This window comes from Rousettus aegyptiacus, unplaced genomic scaffold (assembly GCF_014176215.1).
Source record: "Rousettus aegyptiacus isolate mRouAeg1 unplaced genomic scaffold, mRouAeg1.p scaffold_m13_p_9, whole genome shotgun sequence".
Classification (NCBI taxonomy): Eukaryota; Metazoa; Chordata; class Mammalia; order Chiroptera; family Pteropodidae; genus Rousettus; species Rousettus aegyptiacus.
This window is the reverse complement of record NW_023416312.1, coordinates 76,865,886-76,889,837: the sequence shown is the minus strand read 5'-3', so window position 1 is coordinate 76,889,837 and position 23,952 is coordinate 76,865,886. Positions and strand designations below refer to the sequence as shown.

Sequence of the window (23,952 nt, the reverse complement as noted above, 5' to 3'; positions counted from 1 at the left end):
AACAGCATCAGCAAACCGTGGAGGAGGGTGCAAAGTCTGATTTTCAGAGTTGCTGCATAATATTCAAAATGTCCAGTTCTCAAGAGGAAATAATGAGGTATGTAAAGAAACAAAATATGGCTCATCACAAGGAAAAAAAAATTAATAGCAACTATCCCTGAGGAAGCCTAGGCAATGGACTTACTGGATAAATAATTTAAGTAAATAGTCCTAAATATGCTTATGATCTATAGGAAACCATGGACAAAGAACTAAAACTAGGAAAACACTGTCTCACCAGACAGAGAATATCAGCAAATAAATAGAAATTTAAAAAAAGGAACTAAACAAATTATGGAATATAAAAGTATAGTAACTAAAATGAAAAATTCAGTAGAGAAGTACAACAGGAGATTTGAGAAGGCTGAAGAAACAGTCAAGCCAACTTGATAAGTCAATTGAGGTTATCCAGTCTGAGCAGAAAGATGAAAAAATGAATAAAAATGTACAGAACCTATGAGACCTATAGGACACCATGAAGAGTATCCACATGTGCATTATGGAGTCCCAGAGGCAGAGGAGAGAGAGGAAGGGATAGAAAGCATATTTGAAAAAAAAATGGTTGAAAACTTCCCAAATTTGATGAAAGATAAGAATCTACACATCTAAGAAGTTTCACAGACACCAAGCAGGATAAATTCAAGAGATCCACACCAAGATATATTATAATCAAATTGTTAGAAGCCAAAGAAAAAGAATCTTGAAAGCGGCAAAACAGATGTGACCCATTGCATACAAGAAATCCTCAATGAGATTAACAGCTGAGTTCAGAAGGCAGTGGAATGACATATATAAAGTGTTGAAAGACTAAGACCATCAACCAAGAATTCTATATCAAGCAAAACTATCCTTCAAAAACAAGAGATCGTGATATTCCAAGATAAACAAAAGCTGGGGGAGTTTATTGCTTGTGGACCTGCCCTGTGAAATACTGAAAGGAGTCTTGGCTGAAATAAAAAGACAATAGACAGTAACTTGAAGCCATATGAAGAAATAACACTGGTAAAGGTAACTACATAGGTACACATAAAAGCCAATATTATTGTAATTTTGGATTTGTAGCTCCTGCTCCCCCATATGATTTGAAAGACAGAGAAATAAAACAGCAATTATAAAGCTAATTAGCTACAATGTATAACTATAAAAGGGAGGGATAGAGATGTATTGGTGCCGAGTTTTTGTATATTATAGAAGCTAAGTTGGTATTAATTCAGACTATGTTATTATATGTTTAAGATGTTAATAGTAATGATACTCAAGCTAACCACTAAGAAAACAAATAAACAGAAAAGGAAATGAAAAGGGAATCAAAATGTACACTACCAATAAAATTAAACACAAAAGAAGGCAATAATGGAGGAAGTGATATAAGACATAGAAAGCAAATAGCTAAACAGCAGAAGTCCTTCTTTGTCAGTAATTACATTAAATGTAAATGGATTGAACTTTGTAATTAAAAGGGAGAGTTCAGCAGAATGTAAAAAAGCATGATCCAACTATATTGCTATCTGTAAGAGACTCACTTTAAATGAAAAGATAAAAATATGTTGAAAGTGAAAGTATAGAAACAGATTTCTCATGCAGATAGTATCCAGGAGAGAGCCAGGGTAACTATTCTAATATCAGACTAAATAAATGAAATTTATTTTATGTAAAAATAAAATATTTTACAATAGACAACAAAGGACATTATATATTCATAAAAGGGTCAACCCATCAAAAAGATAGTAGTTATAAACACATATGCACCAAACAGAGCCTCAAAATATGTGACGTGAGCATTAACAGAATTGAAGGGAGAAATAGTTCTCCAATAATTCTTGGACATTGCTATACCCCACTCTCATTAATGGCTAGACAAACTAGACAGAAGATTAATAAGGAAATAGCGGACTTGAGCAGCACTACAAACCAATTAGACTAATGGACATATAGAACACCCCATCCAACAATAAAAGATTATACATTCTTAAGTGCACATGGAACATCTCTAGGACAGACCCTATTGTAGACCACAGACAAGTCTCAATAAATTTAAAACATTGAAATCATACAACTTATCTTCTTTGACAACAATTGAAAATAGATCACAGCAATAGTGAGGGGATAGTAAATGATAGGAAATTAAAAGCTAGGTGGACTTTAGAGAGGGTGGAAGGAGAATCTTCTGAAAACAACTATAAAAAGCAAAAGATGACTTTTACCTCACCTCTGGGCCAAGCATGAGGGGTCTGGGGAAAATAGCCACCACTTGACTGGGTTACAGTAGGTTTGGTGTTCCTAGAGAGTGCCAGGCTCTGAACAGAAGGTGGAAGGAACATTTAGAGGAGAGGTAGGGGGTTTTGCTGAGGATGGATCATGAATTTTAGAGGATTCCATGGAAGTTTTTTGAGAATGTAGAAATGTGGATGGGACAAAATGGGGATCGTGCAGAGCAATGTGAGGATTAGATTGTGGGAGTTGATGTTTGGCCTGGGAGTCAGTGATTCTCGTGGTGACTTATTTAAATAGAGATAATGGGAATAATGAGAGCATTCTTGGTAGATTTATGTCAGGTAGTTGGCTTTTGTGAGTTTGCTCTGAAACCATGACCATCTTTTTTTGTGTGTATGTGTGGGAAAATGTTTTGATATTAACCATTTATAAACATTTAGAATTAAACTACTGTCGAAGACTTAACTGTCTTAAAAATTACAGTGAAATAGTGCCTTTTTATATGTCTATTAGTTCGGTTAGCTTCACATGTTAAGTGCATGATACCTATCGCAATTGGTTTTTAGTGTTGATAAGCTTAATATAATGTGTTGTCACCATTTGCTTTTTATTTGCATTTGGCTATTTAGTAGTTGCCAGTTGTCCTTACTTTACTCTTCCATTCATCTGACCCCAAGCAATTTAAAAATTAGGGCAGTGTTCTTGATAGTATTCAAAGATCCTTCTGTTTCTTTGTAGGGGATGACCTGGAATTGGCCATTCCATGTTTTAAACTGTTGATTTATTCATGTGAGATATATATATATATATATATATATATATATATATATATATATATATATATATATATCTGTTTTGAAGGGGAAATCAGCTGACAAGCACATATACTTAGCACAAAATCCAAGAATTAAAAGACTAGGGAGAATAATATAAAGCAGACACAGATGGTTCTGCACTTCCAAATTTGTCAGTCTTGTCTATTTGCATTTCCACTGAGAACTATTTGAAAAAAAAAACAAGAAAACACATGTAAACAGAAATCTAAACTAAATATTATGCAATATAAAATCTTCCTTATTCTATTCAATTTTTAGATTTATTCAGACATTAACATGCATTGTAAAATGTGTCCATTTTTGAAACTCCTTTCCTTATGTTTATCAGAATATGTCCCAGTGTGAAAAAGGATGTTGGCATAATTGCCTTCGCCCTAAATTCAGATGTTATGTATGTTCAGGAAGAGCAGTGAAGCTTATTGTTGAGCAAAGAGTTATGTGATCTAATTGTTCTTAAATATTGGTAGATAAAGGATATGATTCGAGTTGTACTTTATGCACTAAATAGAAACTTTTCTTTTGTTTTTCAAGGAACCAAATGGAGAGACTCCTTCATCTTTATACAGAGTTGCAGCAGTACTTCTACAATTTAATCTTATTGATTTAGATGATCTTTATGTACATGTAAGTCAAGTGGGCTGCTAAGAATATTTGGTTGTCAATCCCAGGGGTGAGGGGAAAGAGTATGCAGTCACACGGCACTCCAAGGTTGGTCCTAGGCTCTCAAGTCTTAATGTTTTTAATTTTTAGTTTTTTCAATTAACGTTGACATTCAGTAATATTTTATATTAGTTTCAGATGAACAGTATAGTGGTTAGACATTTATATAATTTTTGAAGTGACCCCTCCACCCTCGATTAGTTTAGTACCTACCTGGCACTATACATAGTTATTACAATATTATTGTCAAGTCTTAATTTTTGAAGCCCTAATGCATTATTACTTTGTATTTACCTTATAAGGTGAATGTATTTCTTTTGAAGACTATTGGGAATCAAATATCTTTTGTCACCTTCACAGAGTTCAAGGTTGGGGATGAAGTTAATGTTCTTAATTTTCATCAAGGTCTATCTTATGGGGAGAGAGGCCAAATTCTAACCAATGTGGTTTTAGACTTCTCTGTTATACAAATTATGGGAAATATAGGATTACTTAGATACTTCTTCCTTCCCCTCAAAATGTTAATTTTAGATATTTAGGATGAATGGGGAAATCTTTATTTTTTTTTAAAAATGGTTTCGTGTGTTAACTGGATAATAAATGACTAGTGTTGTGCTTTTATTGATGGATCCAGGATCTAGAAGAGTGTATATGTGATTGTGATTGATAACCTCTAATGTAGTAACAGTTCAGCCTATCAGTTTGCAAAAACTAGGTTTTATAGTATAGAAACTTCTGTTTTATTAGGTTGTGCATTAGGATATCTATGAATTTAAACCTGTCTAAAACTGACATAATCTTCACTGCCTTTGAGATCACTTTCTAACTTCCTTGCCTATCATTATGTACTGTGGTTACATAGTTGAGTAAAACCTTATCTTGGAAGCGGTCATAGATAGTCTAGCAAGGGAGAAAATATTTGCATTGTATAATAATAACTGTATTGGCAGTATTCACATTGTGCTGTAGGGACTCAATAGAAAGTGATCATTTCTGTCTGGGGGGATTTTGGAAGGCTTTTTTCAAAGTAGTGATGTTGAAATGGGATTTGATAGATGAGTAGGTGTTGGCCATGCTTAAAAGGTGGGAACATTGTAGGCAGAATTAACTGAGTATAAAGGTTGCAGGTTTGAAAGGGCTTCATTGTCACCTTAGGGGAACATCAGGAAGCTCAGAGTGGTTGGAGCCTAGGTATGCAGGAGAGATGAGGTTGGAGAAGTAGGTTGAGGCTGAACTGTGAAGGGCCTTAAGTGCCATAGTAAAGAGTTTGGATTTTTTCTTGTTGGGAGTAGACAGCCATTCAAGATTTAAAGTAGAGAAGTGATGTACAAAATGAGAACATGGAAAATTGGTTAGAAAAGGTGAATTTGAAGACATAGGTATGAATTTATGGTATAGACTGAGAGGACAAATGGAAAGTACAGAAATAATGATAGATTTATTCCTGATATGTTTGAGTGTAACAATAAATGCATGTGGACTAAATGTACCTGTTAAAGTAATAAAGATTTTCAGACAGAATTCAAAACCAGTTTGCATGACACTTCTATAACCCAAGAAAAGTTGAAAGTAACGGGATGGGGAAAATATACCAGGGGAATTATTATTGTTAGACAGAATAGACTTTTTGGAAAAAGAGATAGTCACTTCCTAATAATAAAGTTATGTTCACTAGGAAGGTGTAACAGTTGTAGCTTTATATTATATACCTAATAACATATTCTCAAAATACACAAAACTAGAAATTGAGAGAACTGTAAGAAAAAGCTTATAGTTCACCCATTGTAATGGGAGATTTGAGAGGCAATTGCAATAGTCTAGGTAAAAGATGAGGACCTATCACAGATAAGTAAAGCAAGAAAAACTGGTTTGATTGCCAGTGGAGAGTATAAAGAATGAGAAAGTCTTGCTTACCTTCTTGCATCAGTCCATGGTGACTTTTCTTCTACCACCTCACTTTTTTTTTGACTAATGGGATGAAGTCTACAATATGTAGTTTAATATTTCACTGTTTCCTTTTATTATTTACTTTGCATTAGACTTAGCTACTGAAGTAGATTATGCATTTCTAGGTGCAGGAACATTTCTTTTATAGCTCACCATAGTGCCTAGCTGAAACTACTAAATAATGGTTCGTTGGCTGTATTTTTCTTTGTGTCTGGGTTATTTTATGAAATGTCTACATTAATCATGTTCCACTTATACAAGATGGCTATATTTGAGATAATTGATCCTTTTTCATAATGGAGGGCTGACTATACACATATTACTCTTTCTTTTGTAATAAACTAGAGACTAGTTTGTGACTTAAGTCAAATAGGTATCTATAAAATGAAAAGTGAGATGTCAAGTTCATAATTTTTCTGCTTGAGAGTTTTCATTTACAGGAATCAAATTTGCCTCTTTATGTAATTCAGTAGCTCACCAAGTACACATTTTCTTGGATAAACTAATAAATTAAGTGGCAAACATCACTGTTGTGGTATTATATTAATTTAGGGACTCTTAACAGGAGACATATTACCTAATTTTAAAAGGTGACAAAATTCAGGTACTTAATCCTGTCAGATTTTATGAAAACAATGGAGAGAAACTTATTTAGAAGAGAAATCACGGTCACGAAAAGGCTTGACTTTTTTTTTAATCCCCCCGCCTCCACCTTCCACCCCTGACCTATGTATGTTGCCATCTCCCCTTAAGAACTGGATCTCTGAAGTCAGGGCATCTCCTCCCATGCGCTCATAGTGCACACCCGGGGCTTGGCACACGCAGGGGGCTTGGCGCAGCTGGGGCCTGGGCTGTGGTTCCGCTGGGGCTTGAACCCAGGACCTTCTGTGTGTAAAGCAGATGTGCTAACCACTACTCTATGAAACCATCCCATCTTGACTTCTTATTTACAGTTTTATCAATTGATAGTAGTGTTTGCTTTTCATGTGTGTGAATGGTATTAGCTATTTTATGAAATTTTAATAAACCATTTTTAGCTTCTTCCAGCTGATAACTGCATTATGGATGAACACAAACGAGAACTTGTGGAAGCTAAGCAAATTGTTAGAAAACTTACAATGGTTGTATTGTCTTCTGAAAAAATTGATGAGCGAGAGAAAGAAAAGGAAAAAGAAGAGGAGAAAGTAGAAAAGGTATATAGTTCATTCTAATAAAATTAACATTGTTTCCTGGATTTAGAATTATGAAATTTAACTTGTAATGCTTAATCAATATATGGGAGAAGAATTTCTTAATTTTGATTGTAGTGAAACCTGGTTTTTGGAATACTAATTTACAAAGGCAGGTTTTGTTTTTAATTTGATTGGCACCTTCCCAAAAGAGGCTGCCATGTTTTTTTCTCGCATAAATTTCAAAATGTATTCTAAGTAAAATCACCAACGTATTGATTATATTTATACTCTGTATATTAACGTCTCTCAGGTTCTAAAGGATTCTCAAAGATGAATGAATTCTAGTTCCCTGTGGCCCAATAAAACATTAAGTACAACTTAATATAATTCCAAGTTTGTTAATTGTGACATGGTGTCTGCTACATGAAAAGACAGATTCCGTTTTTTTTTCAATAGCTCAAACTTTATTGTGCTTTGAGGAAAATACTGTTGCATTTTCCATGAATGTCAGTGCTTGTCGACATACATTGTGTTGTTTAGCTCAGTTTTTTTAAATGAAAAAATGTTAAGATTTATTGGTGTCTGCATTATGAATATCTTTGCTATGATTGTTCATTTTTAGCCACCTGACAACCAAAAACTAGGTTTATTGGAAGCCTTATTAAAGATCGGTGATTGGCAGCATGCACAGAACATTATGGATCAGATGCCTCCATATTATGCAGCTTCACATAAGCTAATAGCCCTTGCTATTTGCAAGCTCATTCACATAACTATTGAGCCTCTCTACCGAAGGTATGTTACTGTATGCTTTACTAATCATTAAGGTAGAAGTAGTTTAGGACTACAAGAAAAGTCTGCATATTTATCTTGTCTCCTTAAACCAAGCATATATTTTAGTATGTTTTATCAGAAGGTAAGAATTACTCAAGAGTGTATCAGTCTGATATGTGTTAATCAGTGATTTGTTGCCTAACAACTAGACCAGGTGTTGGAGGATGTGTGCTGCAGCGTAGTCTAAAAACTATAGCTTAGACTTTTAAGTTGAGTTTGCTCCATTGAGAGTGAAAACTCCATTCTTCTGTTTTTTACTTTTCCTCCTCTCTTGGGGGCTGAGAATTCCTAAGGTTTTTACTTAGTGTAATTTTCCTCTGTCCCATGTTGAGTGTCTCTGAGTAAGGACATTGCTTCCTGCTTGCCTCATCTCTCTCATGGCTTTTAGCCTTCTGTTCTGGAAATTGCTAATGCAGCTACTCTCATCATCCTTAGTTACTTTGTTGACCAGTCCTCTAGCCCTCAGCTTACTTTCAGGATACTTAGGAGCAGTATTGGCAGCAGCTCTGGTATCAGCCCCGCACATCACAGTCTGCCTCTAAAAGCCCAGCCTTGTAACTCGTGCATAGCTGCTGCCTCTAGTGCCACCTAGGCTGTGGACCACAAAGGCTTCTCAGAGAGTGACCCCTGTGACTCCACAGTGGGACACCTTGTTTAGCAGGTGAGAACTCTGGGCATGCTGTCCTTTTTAGTGCGACACCCTCTTTCATTATGATGTTCACCTTCCCTACGACCACCTACCTTATACTTAGTCTAGGTAGTGGAACCCAGATTGAGAAATGTTTATTGACTTGAATCAGTGTTGTTATAGTCATATTTTTTTGTTTCATCTCTCAGTGTCTCTGAGGTCTGTCCTTTGTTTGCTAATCCCATATCCAAATTCCTGATATTGGCCAAGCTTAACTAAAAAATTCATATGATGTATGTTAAATATTACTTGTAATCTGCATTTCTCTGATTTCCTTTTCTAATGCAGTTAATTTGAAAGTCTCTTGAGCTCTTTTTTTTTTCAAGTAAGTATTGTTTTTGTCTTTTTCTATCAATTAAATTATCTGGTATAATAAAGTTAGGCATGATTGAAATACAGAAAGCAAATATGAGCAAGAAAAGTTTTACTGATAAATATGACAACTTAAAATGGGGTATTGTATAGTATACATGTAAATTTTGCTTTTTATAGAGTTGGCGTTCCTAAAGGTGCTAAAGGCTCACCTGTTAATGCTTTGCAAAACAAGAGAGCACCAAAACAAGCAGAGAGCTTTGAAGATTTGAGGAGAGACGTCTTCAATATGTTCTGTTACCTTGGTCCTCACCTTTCTCACGATCCCATTTTATTCGCAAAAGTGGTGCGCATAGGCAAATCATTTATGAAGGAGGTTAGTAAGAATTTTTTCTTCTAAGTAGAAAATTAAATTTTGGAATAACAATGTTCTGAGTATATTTGTGGTATGTGTATCTCTAGAAATAAATAGAAAGTGAACTCTAAGAAAAGGTTATTGAGTAAGGTTTGGGGAAAGTCCATTGTATCCTATTCATTCATTCATTCATTTGCCGAGGCAACCCTTGGTTGAGCTCACAGATTTCGAGGACCTTGTCAGCTTACAATTCCTTATTTTTTACTTTTTTGCCTACTGGACCTAGTCGTCCTAGGTGGTCTCCCATCCAAGGACTAACCAGGCCCAACCCTGCTTAGCTTCCGAGATCAGACAGGATTGGGCTTGTTCAGGGTATCATGGCGTAGACCTAACCATACATAATATAATTATATCTATATAACTATGTATAGATCTTAAATCTAGCTAGATTATTAGTCAAGCCCCCTACATAGGAAAACATGCTTTGGACAAGTGAACATTTTTTGAATTCCCTTATAATTAGTGGTTAACTCAGCATTTTTCCCCCTTTCTTTTGCTCAGTTATTTTCTTGGCTGCTGTTTTGAACCATTGCCATTATTTGTATGAAGTCCCTTGAACCTCATACTGTCGAGGATTCATTATTTAATTTTTTAGTAAACTTTTTATTAAAATAGAGCATACAAAAAGTACGCAAACCATAATTGTACAGCTCAGTGACTTTTTCCAAACTAAATACCCATGTATCTATGACCTAGATCAAGAAATAGAGCATTATCAGCACCACAGTGTTTCCCTTGTACTCCCTTCTTATCACTACCCCAAGGGCAACCATTTATGCTATTTTTTTTAAAATCAGCTTTGAGTTATAATTTACATGCAATAAATTTCACCCATTTTAAGTGTACAATTTGATGAATTTTGACAAATGTATACAGTTGTGTATCCACCACCACAATATTTTCATCACCCCAGTAAGTTCCCTCTTGCCTCTTTGTCAGTTCCCTCCCTTCAGTTTTGGTTCCTGGCAACCACTGATAGGCTTTTTCTAGTACTTCATATAAATGGAATTGTACAGAATGTACTGTGTTCTGTCTGGGTTCTTCCACTTAATGCTTTTGAGATTCACCCAAGTTTTTGCATGTGTCAAAAGTTCCTTTATTGCTGAGTACTGTTCATTATATGGACATAACCAGAGTTTATTCACCAGTTGATAGGCATTTGGGTTGTTTTTGTTGGGAGCTATTATAAATAAAGCTGCTCTGAATATTCTTGTACAAGTCTTAGTTGAGGGGGGGGGGGCGCGGGATCCGTCACATGTTTTGTTCTCTCAGGAATGAGATTTCTGGGCCATTTGGGTAAGTGTATTTTTATCTTTTTGCCAAATTGTTCAATGTGTATGACCATTTTGCATTCCTGGAAGCAATGTTCAGTTGCTCCAGATCCTCATCAACACTTCGTATTGTCAGTCTTTTAAATTTTAGTCATTCTAATGGGTGTGTTACCTATTGTGCCTTTAATTTACATTTCCCTGATGATCAGTGATGTTGAGCATCTTTTCATGTTTTTATTTGCCATTTGTAGTCATCTTTATTGAATTGTCTATTTAAATCTCTTGCCCATTTTTAATTTGGTTATTTGTCTTTTATTATTTTTCAGTCTGATTTGCCTTTTCATTTTAAGTCTTTGAAAAGTAAAAATTTTTAATTTTAATTAATTCCAATCTAGTACTACTTTTATGGTTTGCTCTTTTTGTTCTAAGAGATCTTTGCCTAATTCAAGGTCTTGAAACTGAAAAGAATAAAAAATATCTTTTCACTTGTAAAACAAGGCAACCAAAAGCATCTAGAAATTGTTACAATGCAGTTCTTTCCAGTGTTTGGTGATTGCCTCTAATTTTAATTTTTGACAACAGTAACTACACAGAAAATTTTACACCTGAAATATTTGACTTGGCTTTTAACACTTAGCTGATAGTGTTTTTAATGCTCACAAATTTACTTTCTGTAAAGATACTCTGAGGAAATCTGTTAAGTAGTTTAGTATAGATATCATTTATTGTATAACATTCATATAAAGAGGAAATATAATTGTTTCATTACCTTGATGCTTATAGTCTGAAACGGGTGAGTCTTGTTAGTTAACTAGTGCTTGTTCAGAGAAAAAAAGGTTGTGTCTTTCCCAGTGCATCATATTGGGAAGCATGTGAAGTCAATTTGTCTCATTGTCTCATTACTGGTGATGTTAACATTGATCACTTGGTTAAGGTGATGGCTGCCAGGTTTCTCCACTGTACAGTTACTTGTTTCCCCTTTGCTGTTGTTTTTTAATTTTTTTTTACCCTGTCTTCTTCCTCCCTCCCTCTTCCCCTCTGGTAACCTTTTGTTGTTAATATGTATCTTGTGAGGAGATATTTTGAGACAATGTAAATAGTCTTTTTCATCTTACTTTCACCCACCAATGCCATTCTTTTTAATTGAAAATCTTAATGTTCATGTCTCTTGTTCTGAAATTGTTTGGCTACAAGTATCATAAACTTATAAGCAGGAGAGAAAACATCTAACTTGTGGAAGTGTCCTCTACATAGACATGTATACAGATATACGATATTGTTACCAAGATACGCAGGTACTAGAACTGTCATGTTGTCCTTCTCCGCCATCTCCATTGCAGCCCTCCTTTACCTCTGCTCTATTACATTTGTACCTGATGTCTGCCTCTAGCTCCAGCCTCTATTTTTGTGGGGCAGAAGGGAAGAGAAAAATGTTTATTTTGATCACAATGTGGGAAGAAATCTGTCTTCTCTTATTGCTAAGGTTGTGGTAGGAATCTGATCTGACTTAGAATTTTGGTTTCTTTTACCCATAAAAATATTTCACTGTAACAAATCATTTGCTCTCTATTTAAGGTTTAAAGAGTTTTGTTGCTAGGAATTTGACCAGGGCTTATAACATTACTTTTAAAGGTGGAATATGACCTTAGTTCCAAATAATGTATTTACAGTTAAACTTCAATAACAGATCTCTCATTTATAAGTTTGATGTTGCTTTATGTATAAATTATGCATATTTTTAGAAAGTAGCTTATATGCTTATACCAGCTATCACTTAACAGACTAGTCTTCTGGCTTATAGTTATTTGTAATTATCACACTGATTGTGTTTGCGTGTGTGTATTTCTTAAATATGAGATAGGTAGTATATAGGACTCTCTAGTATAGATAGGTCCTCGAATAATGTCATTTTGTTACATCAATGAGGTGCCATAGGAACATAGTTCTTGTTAACATTAATTAGCCTACAGTAAAATTGGTTTCATTATATGTTGTTTCGCTTAAAGTCATAGAACCTATCAATGATGTTAACTGAGAACTTACTGGATAGTAATTCTCAAACTGCGTCAGAATCATCTGTAGGTCTTCTTAAAACACAGATTGTTGGACCCCATCCTCAGAGTTTCTGATTCAGTATGTCTGGGGCGGGACCTGAGAATTCGCATTTCTAACAAGTTTCCAGGTGATGCTCAAAGACTAAACTTTGAGAACTTTTTTTTGTTTGTTTATTTTGAGAACCGTTGTTCTAGTATATTAACTAATTTTGGTCTTTATTTCAGACTTAAAAGAGTGGCTCTATAGAATATATGCTTAGGAATGGAAACATTTTACTATTTTTAATATTTTCTTTAATTGTAGAACACAACTTTAATGTGCTCACCTGACATACTTAAATGTTTTTGATAGTACTTACATACTTGAAGATGTGTTCCTTGGTGCTTTTTTGCATTCAGCCGATGTTAATGAATTAAGTTGTTTACCATAGTGGTAGTGAATACTGATCTATTACTCTATTACCCTATTCTGAGAGCTTTATGTGAATCAACACATTTAACTTTGTAAACCTGAAATTTTTCATAATAAAAATGTTGGTTGCTAGGGAGAGATTGTACTTTAGACCATTGATTCTAAAACTCTAGTTTATGAATCAGCTACTTTAGAATTTTGGCTTGATATTTCCTTTTTTTTTGTTTGGTTTTCATCAGCTGTTTAGGGGAGCTCCAGAGACTCTGTGATTCTGCTTAACTCCATTTACTTTTTTCCAGAATTGAAGATCTACCTTGGTTGTGTAGATTAGAGCTCAAAATTAATATTCCTTGTGGATGAAAGTACAGGGTTCAAGTACAGTGGAATTCATCATACTTGTGCTTAATTTATGTGAATGCAGCCATACTTGTTCTATCAGACTACTACTCAATGTTTACACCTAGGTGTAAGGGTGAAATTGGAGAAAATTTTTCTTTCTGTTTGGTTCAGTTTCTCAGGTGTCAGAGAGACCAAGTTTAATCCACAACACCTTTGCTACTGAACGAGCCTGAGCAGGGAAGAACTGTTAGGATGTTTATATTTGCACTTATATTGTCACTTATATTAATTGGTTTGAACTAAGGTCACCTTAGCTATTACTGAATATCTTCATGTGACAATTCTAATCAAGGTGTAGAATCATAGTTAAGGTAATAAATTATAAGTAGGATCTTAATTTTTCTCATTAGCTATGCTTTTAACCTAATGAGACTATAAACATCTAAGGATAGGCAGATATTAAGTCTATTAATAGGCAAATGTAGACACTGTACAAACAGTATAATTTTTAAAAGACTACTAACTATAATTTTCCTAAGTACATTTTTTAAGAGAAAAGTAGAATTTTTAGTGTGGACCAAAATCCACACTATAAACAATTGATTCAACCCCTGTGCCTCCTCTCAAGGACTGTTTTCTAAACTTGAACCTCAGTGTTCAGTTTCAGAAAAAAAAATTCAAATTATATAAAAGAGAGGTAACATTTAAAAATATTTGTGAAAACATACACCTCTTAGAGGTTTGGCCGTTTGTCTATAGAGGGTATAGCAGGTGCTATCAGATCTTACCCTATTCCTTTGGCTCTTATGCCAGGTCCTTAACATTTCAGTGTGTCCCAGCCCAGGTTTCAACTCTGGCACCTGTCTGCCTTTGAGGGCTTTTCTGGCCCTGGGAGCCTGCATGGTTAATGGAGGAATTGGTCACCTGGATGCTGGGGAACTAAATTACCTCTCCCTTATCTCCCCAGTTCTCAATCAGTGAAACAATGAGAGTTGTCCTCAGATGAGATAACCTTGAGATGTATTTTCACACAGGCCTTCAGAGTCTCTTATTGAAATTAAGCTCCAGTTACCCACAAGAATAATTTCCTACTGGTATTTCTTAGGATTACTTCCCAAACAAACGGTGCCTGAACTTGAACAGGGTCTGCTTCTGGGAGAATCTAAACTAAAATACAGGAGCATATTACTTTAAACAAATTCTATATGAAATCCTTAATTTGCCCTAATGATAGATTTACAGGGCAATTTTTGATTTTATAAAAGATTTCTATTATGAACTTTTTTTTTATTAGTTTGTTCTTTTTATTCCTTAGATTCCACATATAAGTGAAATCATATAGTGTTTATCTTTCTCTGTCTGACTTAAATACCTTCTAGGTCCATCAAAGCAATATCGTTTTCTATCCCCTTCCTTTTCATATGTAGGGGTCTTGTTTTCTTATTCTTTCAGCCATTCTATCTTTTGGTTGGAGCACATAATTCTTTTCCATTTAAGGTGCTTATTTATAGGAATGTAGTTGTTACCGTTCTTTATTCCTGTTTTTGATACATGTTTTTTCTTCTTAAAGAAGTCCCTCCAACATTTCCTGTAATACTGGCTTGGTGGTGATAAATTCCCTTTGCTTGTTTTTGTCTGATAAGCTCTTTATCTGTCCTTTAACTCTAAATGATAGCTTTGCTGGATAAATTATTCTTGGTTGTAAATCCTGGGTTTTCATCCTGTCGAATATTGTTTTGTCAAGCCCTTCTGTCCTGCATAGTTTCTTTTGAGAAATCAGCTGCCAGTCTTACAGGTGTTCCCTTATAAGTAATTCTTTTTTTTTCTCTTGCTGCTTTTAATATACTTTCTTTGTATTTAACCTTTGGCATTTTAATTATAGTGTGTCTTGGTGTGGGCCTCTTTGAATTCTCTGAGCCTCCTGGGATTTTATGTCCATTTCCTTCGCTAGGTTAGGGAAGTTTTCCATCATTTTTTTCTTCAAACAGCTGTTTAACATCTTGATTTTCTTTAGTTAAACTGATCAGATGAATATTTGCAACCTTAAATAGTGTCCCATATCCTCCTTAGATTTTTTTTATAGTCTTGGCACCTTATCTCTTGCCATTCTGATTGAGTGTCTTGAGTGGCTTTCCTGTCCTCTGGATAGATCATTTGATCCTCTTCTTTATTCACTCTGCTCATTTCATTTAATATACTTCTCATCTAGATAACATGTTCTTCATTTATGACTGGTCCCCCTTTACAATTTCCATTTCCATTTTTATGCTTTTTTTTAAATCTCTTTGTTAAAAGTTCTCATTGACTTTTTCTACACATCCCAAAAGTTCATTGAGCATCTTTATAACCAGTGTTTTGAACTCTGCATCTGTTAGATTACTTGACTCCGGTATATCTGGATCTCTGTTCTGTTCTCTCATATGGTTTCTGCTTCTTTGTCTTTGCATTTTGGCTGCCTTTCCGTGTCTGTTTCTGTGTACTAAGCAAAGCTCATAAGTCTCCCAGTCTTATTAGTGTGGATTTATGAAGTAGGTGTCCAGTGGCACAGTCCTGAGAGTGGTTCAGCTACAGGCCAAACTTAGCTTAAGCCTCTACCTCTCCGGAGCCACTTGTTAAGATTCAGCAAGCAATCCACAGATGCTGTGCTTATAGTTGCCTCAAAAGGCCACACCAGAAACTGAGGGCAGTTGCCTCCAGTGTGAGTGTAAGCAAGGAGCACCTGACTCGCTGAGGATATACCTGGATGTGGCATGAGTGGGACCGTGAGTTGGGGGAGGCGGGATTTCAGGGAGTCCTCTGGGTGGAGCGACCTTTGTTATCCAGTTTGATGACATCAGTGCTATGGCTGCCCTGTGTCCCACACATTGGGATAGCGGAGGGCTCAACAGGGAACAGTAGATACCAGCGGCACTTCTGTACCAAACGAGTCTTGCCTCGGCCCTCGCTCCAGTAGTATCTCCTTGTAAGTCCCTGGTGCCTCCTGAGTTCAGCTGAATTGGCACTGGTGCTCAGAGCGAGCAGATCTGTCACCATGGAAATCCGCTCACAGACACAGCCTCTTTAAGAAGCTTCTGCCGCTGCTGCAGCTTCACTCAGCAGCTCAGGAGCAAGCAAACCCCTCATCCTGGCCCCGTCCTACCTTCTGCTGTTGCGGGGTGATTTCTTAGATTTCTTCCTACTTGAATGGCTTGTTCATCAAGATTCCGGGCGATATTTCCTTGCTGCTGCTTCTTGTTTCTGTCATAACTTTGATTTGGTCTCCAGAGGAATGAACAGAGCCTCTACCATCTACGCCATTTTTTTTATCTCTATTATGAACTCTTTATAATTCTATGATAAAAAGAGAACCATTTAAATAAATCACATTCATATTCATTAAGTGTGCTGAATACTTATTTTTATATGCATCTTATTAGAACCATGCTTGTGTAAAACAAAGCACACTTTTGTATCATAACCAGTGTTTTAACCAAGTAATTACTTTTGAGTGGTGAATTTTATGAAACTGAGCATAGCTATTTAGCAGTTTGTTTTGTTTTCTATATTTTAATATTTAAACCACTCCCACAAGTCATTTACCGCAATTTGAATGCTATCCATGTGGTTAGTAGAGAAACAATGTGCTTTATTGTCTAAATTAGGACTCTTAAGATCGAAAGATTGTATTGTTATTTACCCATGTGCAAGAAACAGCACATGTGGTCATCCTGTGTGTAGGTGACCGTATATTATTAGTTCTTTGACATCTTAGGATGGATTTGTATTGACAAAATGAAATGTGATGGAAGATAGTACTTTTTTTCATTTAGTATCTTCCTGTGTTTTCATTAATGATGTTGTATCAACATTACTGGTTACCTTTAACTGTTTTTATAAAGCCTTAAGAGTTTCTTATTGAAAAATAAAAACAAAGTTTTGAACCAAAACATTGAATGGCAATTTAGTTATCTTTTCTTCAGACTTGATCAAGTCATGTTCCTGTAACTTTTAACCTATAGGTTATATTTTCCTATTTGTAAGTTATTTTGATGTGTTTTATCTGGATCCTTTCTAGCAAAAAGATTTTCCTCAGAGTAGTTTTAAGACATAAATGTGAAGTTCTTAGCCTAGTACATGGCATATAGTGACTACTCAAATGGTAGTTAATAAGAACAAGGAAAATATGGTGAAAATAGTGCTATAACTTACTTAGATGTAACTTAAAGTTCCAATTTAGTCACAATTCTTAATATTTTTCATTATTTTCTTTTCTGAGATAAAGTATAGTCTAAAGTAAAATTTGAAACATTCATGGGTTAGAGGTACTAAAAATAGAACATTAGTAATAAAAAAGTAATTTATCAAGTTGTAGCTATATCTTTTCCCATCCTTTATTTCTCGACTCTTCAGATGCCCCCTCTTAATGGACCTACATTCTTTTTGTGCCCAGTATTGTTATGCTGCCTAGTCAGCTGCTCAGTCTTTATAGGGCAAGATTGGAACCTGCTTGGGGCCATTTATAGCTGATGGTCTGTGTATACATAATTGTGAGTGCTCAATTTTATTCAAACTTAAAAATTCAGTTCCTACCAGTTATTTGGAAAGTGTAGTTTTGATCTTCATGAGTTCCTTAAAGATAGGAACTCCCTCCTGTTCATCTTTGAATTCTCAGTGCCTGACACATAGCAAATGAATGAAGGAATGAATACATGTCTTTTGTTTCTCTTCCTCCTTTCTTCCTCCCATTTTTTCCCTGGCCTGGCCAATCAGCAAAACGTCTAGTATTATCTTATGGGAATGGAGAATTTTATATTTACTCTGAATTAAAAAACAAAGTAAAAGCATCCAGGGGGGTGGAATGTGTCTTTATCTTTTTACCAAACAAAAGAAAATTACTTTTACCTGCATGTACCTCAATTTATTTTTTTGTTCATCTTTGTTATAATCAGCTTTTGATAGAAAGGTTTCTTACTTTTCTTCTAAATGGTTTCATTTTACTCTCTATATTTCTTGATTCCCCCCCCCCAAATTTTTATGCTTACGAACTCAAGATAACTGACATACAGACATCAGAACCACTTATAATTGTCTAGTAAGGGAATTAGGATAGCTTAGTAACTAAGAAAATGTTTTATATCTTTGGAGAAAACTATATGTGGCTTTTTAAGGTTTATTTAAATTGTAGTATCCTAGTAAAGAAGTACCTTAATTGCCTTTATCCTCAACTTAATGTACTCTTCCAATTATGACATACCCTTATTCCTGCTTCCCAAAGTATACCAGTATGCTGTCAGAATTACTCCCCACCCGAACAACCAAACAAAACAAAGGCAACTATCTAGTTTGTTTTCTGCTAGGCCACTCTTTCATACATGATATATGTTGACTTAATAATTGTTTCTGTGAAAGGGAACCATAACTTTTTATCCTGCTTATTAAAATGGATGTGATTGTGTGTTTTCTCATCAGGGTAATGTGGCAGTCGTGAATTAGTCTGAAATGAAACTACTGCACAGATGTGACACTTCCCTTTAGTTATGCTCATTAAATTAAGTAAACACGAAAACATATATGCACAAACTACCATTATCTGCCAAGAAAATAAGCTTTTTAGCTGCATATTGGCTTTTCCCCTCTTTCTAAATCCTACTTCAGAACTCTAGATTGTCCTTGAATATCAGTGCTTCAGTTGTCCTTTTGGCCTTTGCAAACTCCCCCTACCTTCCACCCGCCTACACACACACAAGTATTACTATTTCATTTTGAATGAATAGACAGCATTGTCAAACATGGCATTTGAGCTGCCCACCTGCAAATCATTGGTTTAGTATTGGCTGATTTTTTTTTTCAGTCTGTCCAAGTTAGGCAGTGGTTTTATCTTTGTCAGCAGTGTTGTTAATATTTTGGGCTTATTTCTTAGTGAGGACTTTAGTGGTGAATTAAAACATAGTTTTAAATTTCTTTGGGTTTAATTTTTTGTTGTTGTTGTTCCTTTAGTGTTAGATTTTTACCAGTTCTGTAGGGGAAAAACTAGAATGTCTAGATAGAAAAATGCATTATAACTAATTTATGCTGGCTATAATTTCATAATAAGTACTTTGATTAGTTTTGGGATGCTTTGGTTTGTGATAATGAGGTTGAGAAAATAGTTGGCTTATAAAATTAACATTTAAAACTCATGAATGTCACAAATGATTTGGAGATTAAAAATATAGATGAAATTTAAAAATGTTAATTGGTAATACTGTACTGGCTATATTTAAAACTGACATGTGTAAATAGTAAGGAAATAATTCACAACCATGTGCAAGTTAATTTTTTCAAATTAGAAACTAAATTGTAATGGCCTAATCTTAACCTTTTACATTTCATTTATAGTTTTTTTTTTAAATTTTAGTTTCAGTCTGATGGAAGCAAACAAGAAGATAAAGAGAAAACGGTAAGAGACTACAAAAATCCAATGTGTCTAATGTTTGCCTGAGTACAGTGTTCTGCAAATTTTAGTGTGGACAAGCTTTAGTCACCCGTGTGAATAATTATTTTATCTGTTACATGCTGAATATAGCTTTGGCATATTATACATTATCTTTTAAGATTGACAGCCTCCTGTTTTTTGAGGATTAGCATGTTGAAGAGGGAGGAGGGAAAATAAAAGTCCCTCATTCTCTTGCTGCCCCTTTCCTTTCCTCACCTCATTTGCTTTTTTAGATGGAGAAATACAAATAACTATTGTGAAAAGGACAGTGATAGTGTGGGGAATTACACATGGTGTGTTATGAGATCACTGAATGGCAGTTTTTCCAAGGCTGACATAAATTATTTAGGGGGTGGATTAATATGGACTGCTTACTGAAATAATTTTTCCTCCATTCTTCTTAGGAAGTTATCCTTAGCTGTTTGCTTAGCATTACTGACCAGGTACTACTTCCATCTCTTTCTTTGATGGACTGCAATGCTTGTATGTCTGAGGAACTATGGGGAATGTTTAAAACATTTCCATATCAGCACAGGTAAATATATAATATTTTTGTATTTTGAAGTACTATTCTAGTGTATTAACCTCTAAGTGTTTAACTTTTCCTAATTCTTCATCTCATCATTTTTTAAGATATCGTCTGTATGGCCAGTGGAAGAATGAAACTTATAACAGTCACCCACTTTTAGTAAAAGTTAAAGCTCAAACAATAGACAGAGCCAAATATATCATGAAGTAAGTTTTAATTTTTTTTCTTCTTATTAATCTAAAGTATTTCTGGATCTAATTTACTTTCTTTCAGCCAGCTTATGTCTGAGCCTCAATTTTGAGGAAAACCAAGAATATTTGCCAATAGTATAGCTGATTATATACTACAGATAGAATGACTATCAATTTTGGTGGTTTTTAGCTCATTTGACTACAAGGTTAGTTTTTTGTAGTTGTCGTATTTGCATAGCTATGAAATCTTATAAAAATCCTCTTTAGTGCATTATATTATAGGATGAGTTTTCTTAAAAAAGACAACCCACTGTGGTCTTTGCTTGATTTGCAGAATACATTTAATGGTTTGTACAAGATAGTCAAAATTCTAGGAATTTCCTCTGCTGAAAGTTATTATAATATATTTTTTTCTTTTTGGAAGATGCAGAACTATCTCCATAGGGTCAACTTTAGAAAAATGTCGATTTTTTATATGTGTGCTTTATTTTCATGTCATTAAAAACATGAGTGATGTTTTTTACTTCCTGGTAAAATGTTTGAAGTTTAATTACGAAAGTTATATACTTCAGATTAGTATTGGTTTAGATACTAAATATACTGCTGTATTGCAAGTGTTTTTAGCAACGCTATTATCATTTCTTTAACATTCATACAACGGTATGGTTATTCTAATTAAAAGTAGTATATTTCCTAGTTAACTAGATTTCACAGTTTGCAGCATTACTGTCTTTGCGTAATGATATTGTTCCTGGTCATGGTCTACTGGGAAATAGGTATGTGCACAATCACAGTCTTGTTTAATAGGTGCTGTTATACAGTATATATAAAGTTTTATAGGAGGATAGAGAAGAGAGTGAATTATTTTACCCTATGGAAGTTGGGGAAAGCATGGAAGGAGTTATTAAAACTGATTCTTCAGAAAGAGTTCTGGTCTTAAGAATTCCCCAGGTAGTTTCTAGCTTGACAACAAGAGCTAGTATTTATGGAGCCATTACTGTGTGTGCCAGATACCGAAGTGCTTTATATAGATTATTTAATAATATATTAAATATTAAATTTCTTGAATCTGTCTCTTCTATTCTTTACTGCTATTAATTTAGTTCTTTTATCTGGAGTATTGTAGTGACTCTTATTATCCTCTTTCTTCACAGTTCTTTGGTGACTAGTCATTGCCTACAAGTTATATGTCAAATTTTATGGTATAGTGATGTAAGAGACCCTCCATGACCTGTCCCTCCCTATTTCCTACTTCATTTCCTGCCAGTTCTACCTCCAGCTATACTAAGCCCACTTATGTTTCCCTGAATGTGCTATGGTCTCCTTTTCCTTTGCATATGTTTTCTTTGTTTTGTTTTGTTTTGTTTTTTCCTTACCACTTTTCTATCTCTGGAGACCTCATGCTCAGAGGGTGGGCTTTAATGTTACCTCTTCTGTAAAGCGTTTTGTAGCACATATTGCCAAGCATAATTGGTTGTTCTTTATTTGTACCACCACTGTCCCATACGCATATAGTGCTATCACACCCCTTGGGTACATTACTATGATCGTTTTTCTTTTCTTAATCATCTAATTTCTGAATAGTTTTAAATGATTTAAATTTCAGTAAATATAAAAAGGTTGACAGTAAAAAAGTCTCTTACCCTATTCCTCTGTCCACTGAGTCCTCTCAAAGGAAAAAAAAAAGTAGCCACTGTTTAGCTTCTTATTTATCCTTCCAGATACTTTTATAAATATACAAGGGAATACAAATATATTTCTCCTTTTTACACTATTGATAGTATACAGTAAGTATTGTTCCGTAATTTGCTCTATTTGTTTAAGAATATAAACATTTAATAAATGGTTTTAAATCTGTTTTCCAAGCTGGACTGAATGTGAGGGCAGGAGCTGTTATTCATCTTTTTTCCCTTTTTTTTCTTAGCACTTTGCCTGTCACAGAATATGTGCAGAACTTTTTAAGTACTTGGATTTTTGTTATATTTTTAAGTTATGACTATTTCACCTGGCTTGAACAATATGATATTGATATTGATTGAACATTTTATGTTGAGAATGGAATGTATTAATTTACTACTTGTGGAATCTCACAAGTTTTGATTACTGTTTAAAACATGAGTTTGCTATAGGGCAGCCAATAATTCATTCTACTGATACTCACGGATTGTATTCCATGTGCCAGACTCTATGGTAGCTTGAGGGGAAGGCATAATCAAGAAAGTATTCCTTTTATTTTTGTTTGTTTTTTTCCTTCTTGGTGGTGGAGGCAAAAGGGAACAGGATAAAAAGTGTAGAGAGGAAGAGTTAGCTTTGGAAAGTAGGAAGGCCACTTGAAATAGTAGGGTTGGAAATAGGGACAAGTGGTGGTAAGTTTGAAGGTGAAATGGAGTATAGCCAGAGTTCGAAACTGATAGGTGTCTCTTCTGGTGAGGGGAACTGGGCCAGGGTGAATGGAAAGATGAAGCAACTGATGATGGAATAATTTTGATTGATGGGTCAGTTTTTTTCATAAGAATCTTCTTAAGACAATTATATCAATTTCTCACTTCCAGAGTGGTCAATTCCTTTAGCTATTAGATGAATTGGTTATTTGCTTCATTATATTTTCATTCTAGAAAGCTTCCTGTCACTTCTAAGCTTTTCAAGTTTCAATTTTCTATATTTATTATGTCATAATTTCATCAGAAGAGTTTAAGATGCTTTTCATTGTTTTAAATTGCAGGCATTCATAGATAAAAATTTCCAGATTGTTAGTAAAAAAAATACTGAGCAGAGGAAGATAAAGAGGAAGGAAAGGAATAGAATTGATTTTTCAAAAATTATTTACTTTTAATGTGAAAACCAGAGAACTAACTGTATCAAGGAGTACAGCATTAGCTATTACTCTGTTAGGGTCACTGAGACAGATGGCATGAGGCATATATTTCATTGCATTACACTAAATTGGTTGGATATCTTAATTCTTAAATTAATAAATGAGCCCTTCTAAATCTAAAATAACTATGATTCTCTATAAGAAGAGTTTTATCTACTTGTAGAGTACATTAAGAGTTTTAAAGCTTTATTAAACTTTACTCTAAAATGGAAATGTATATATTATAAATATTAAGTATTAATCCAAAATCTTAATACCCTCTGGGAGAATGCCTAGTCAAAATATCCCAAGTCGTAGAGTAAAATCTGTGATGAATGTGATTGTTTACGTGGATCCATTTCGAATATTTGGGTAGGAATTGTTGTTTTCATGATGTAACAAAGCTATTATGAAGGAAATTACTTAAGATGATCCCTGTCGCCTTTTCTTCTCCCCCTGTAGGCGTCTTACTAAGGAAAATGTAAAGCCTTCGGGAAGACAAATTGGGAAGTTGAGCCACAGCAATCCAACCATTTTGTTTGATTATGTATGTTTTGAGGTTAATATTATTTTAAGGGATTTTTCTTTTTGTTGTTTTTGAGTCAGCACAAGTGGAAATGAAATGATGTAGTTTTAAAAATGGTAGTTTTATGGAAAAAAAACCTTTAGCAAATGAAACATTGTATGGCTATTCTAAAAACAAAACAGCAGATAATATTTAATACGTCGAT

At 34.6% G+C, this 23,952-nt stretch overlaps 1 protein-coding gene across 11 annotated transcripts in view; it reads left to right on the top strand.

Annotated features, from left to right (window-relative positions):
• Nucleotides 1-23,952, top strand: part of THOC2 (THO complex 2) — a 100,095-nt gene that overhangs the window by 42,176 nt on the left and 33,967 nt on the right. For 6 of the 11 annotated variants that reach the window (XM_016119940.2, XM_016119931.2, XM_016119934.2 and 3 more), the window contains 8 exons: nucleotides 3,621-3,713; nucleotides 6,734-6,889; nucleotides 7,491-7,663; nucleotides 8,883-9,078; nucleotides 19,570-19,611; nucleotides 20,052-20,182; nucleotides 20,281-20,382; nucleotides 23,684-23,768. In XM_016119940.2, coding sequence (XP_015975426.2) covers nucleotides 3,621-3,713; nucleotides 6,734-6,889; nucleotides 7,491-7,663; nucleotides 8,883-9,078; nucleotides 19,570-19,611; nucleotides 20,052-20,182; nucleotides 20,281-20,382; nucleotides 23,684-23,768 — 978 coding nt within the window. Of the gene's footprint in view, nucleotides 1-3,620; nucleotides 3,714-6,733; nucleotides 6,890-7,490; nucleotides 7,664-8,882; nucleotides 9,079-19,569; nucleotides 19,612-20,051; nucleotides 20,183-20,280; nucleotides 20,383-23,683; nucleotides 23,781-23,952 lie in introns of all 11 variants that reach the window. The other 5 variants (XM_016119929.2, XM_016119928.2, XM_016119932.2 and 2 more) reach the window with 1 other exon arrangement.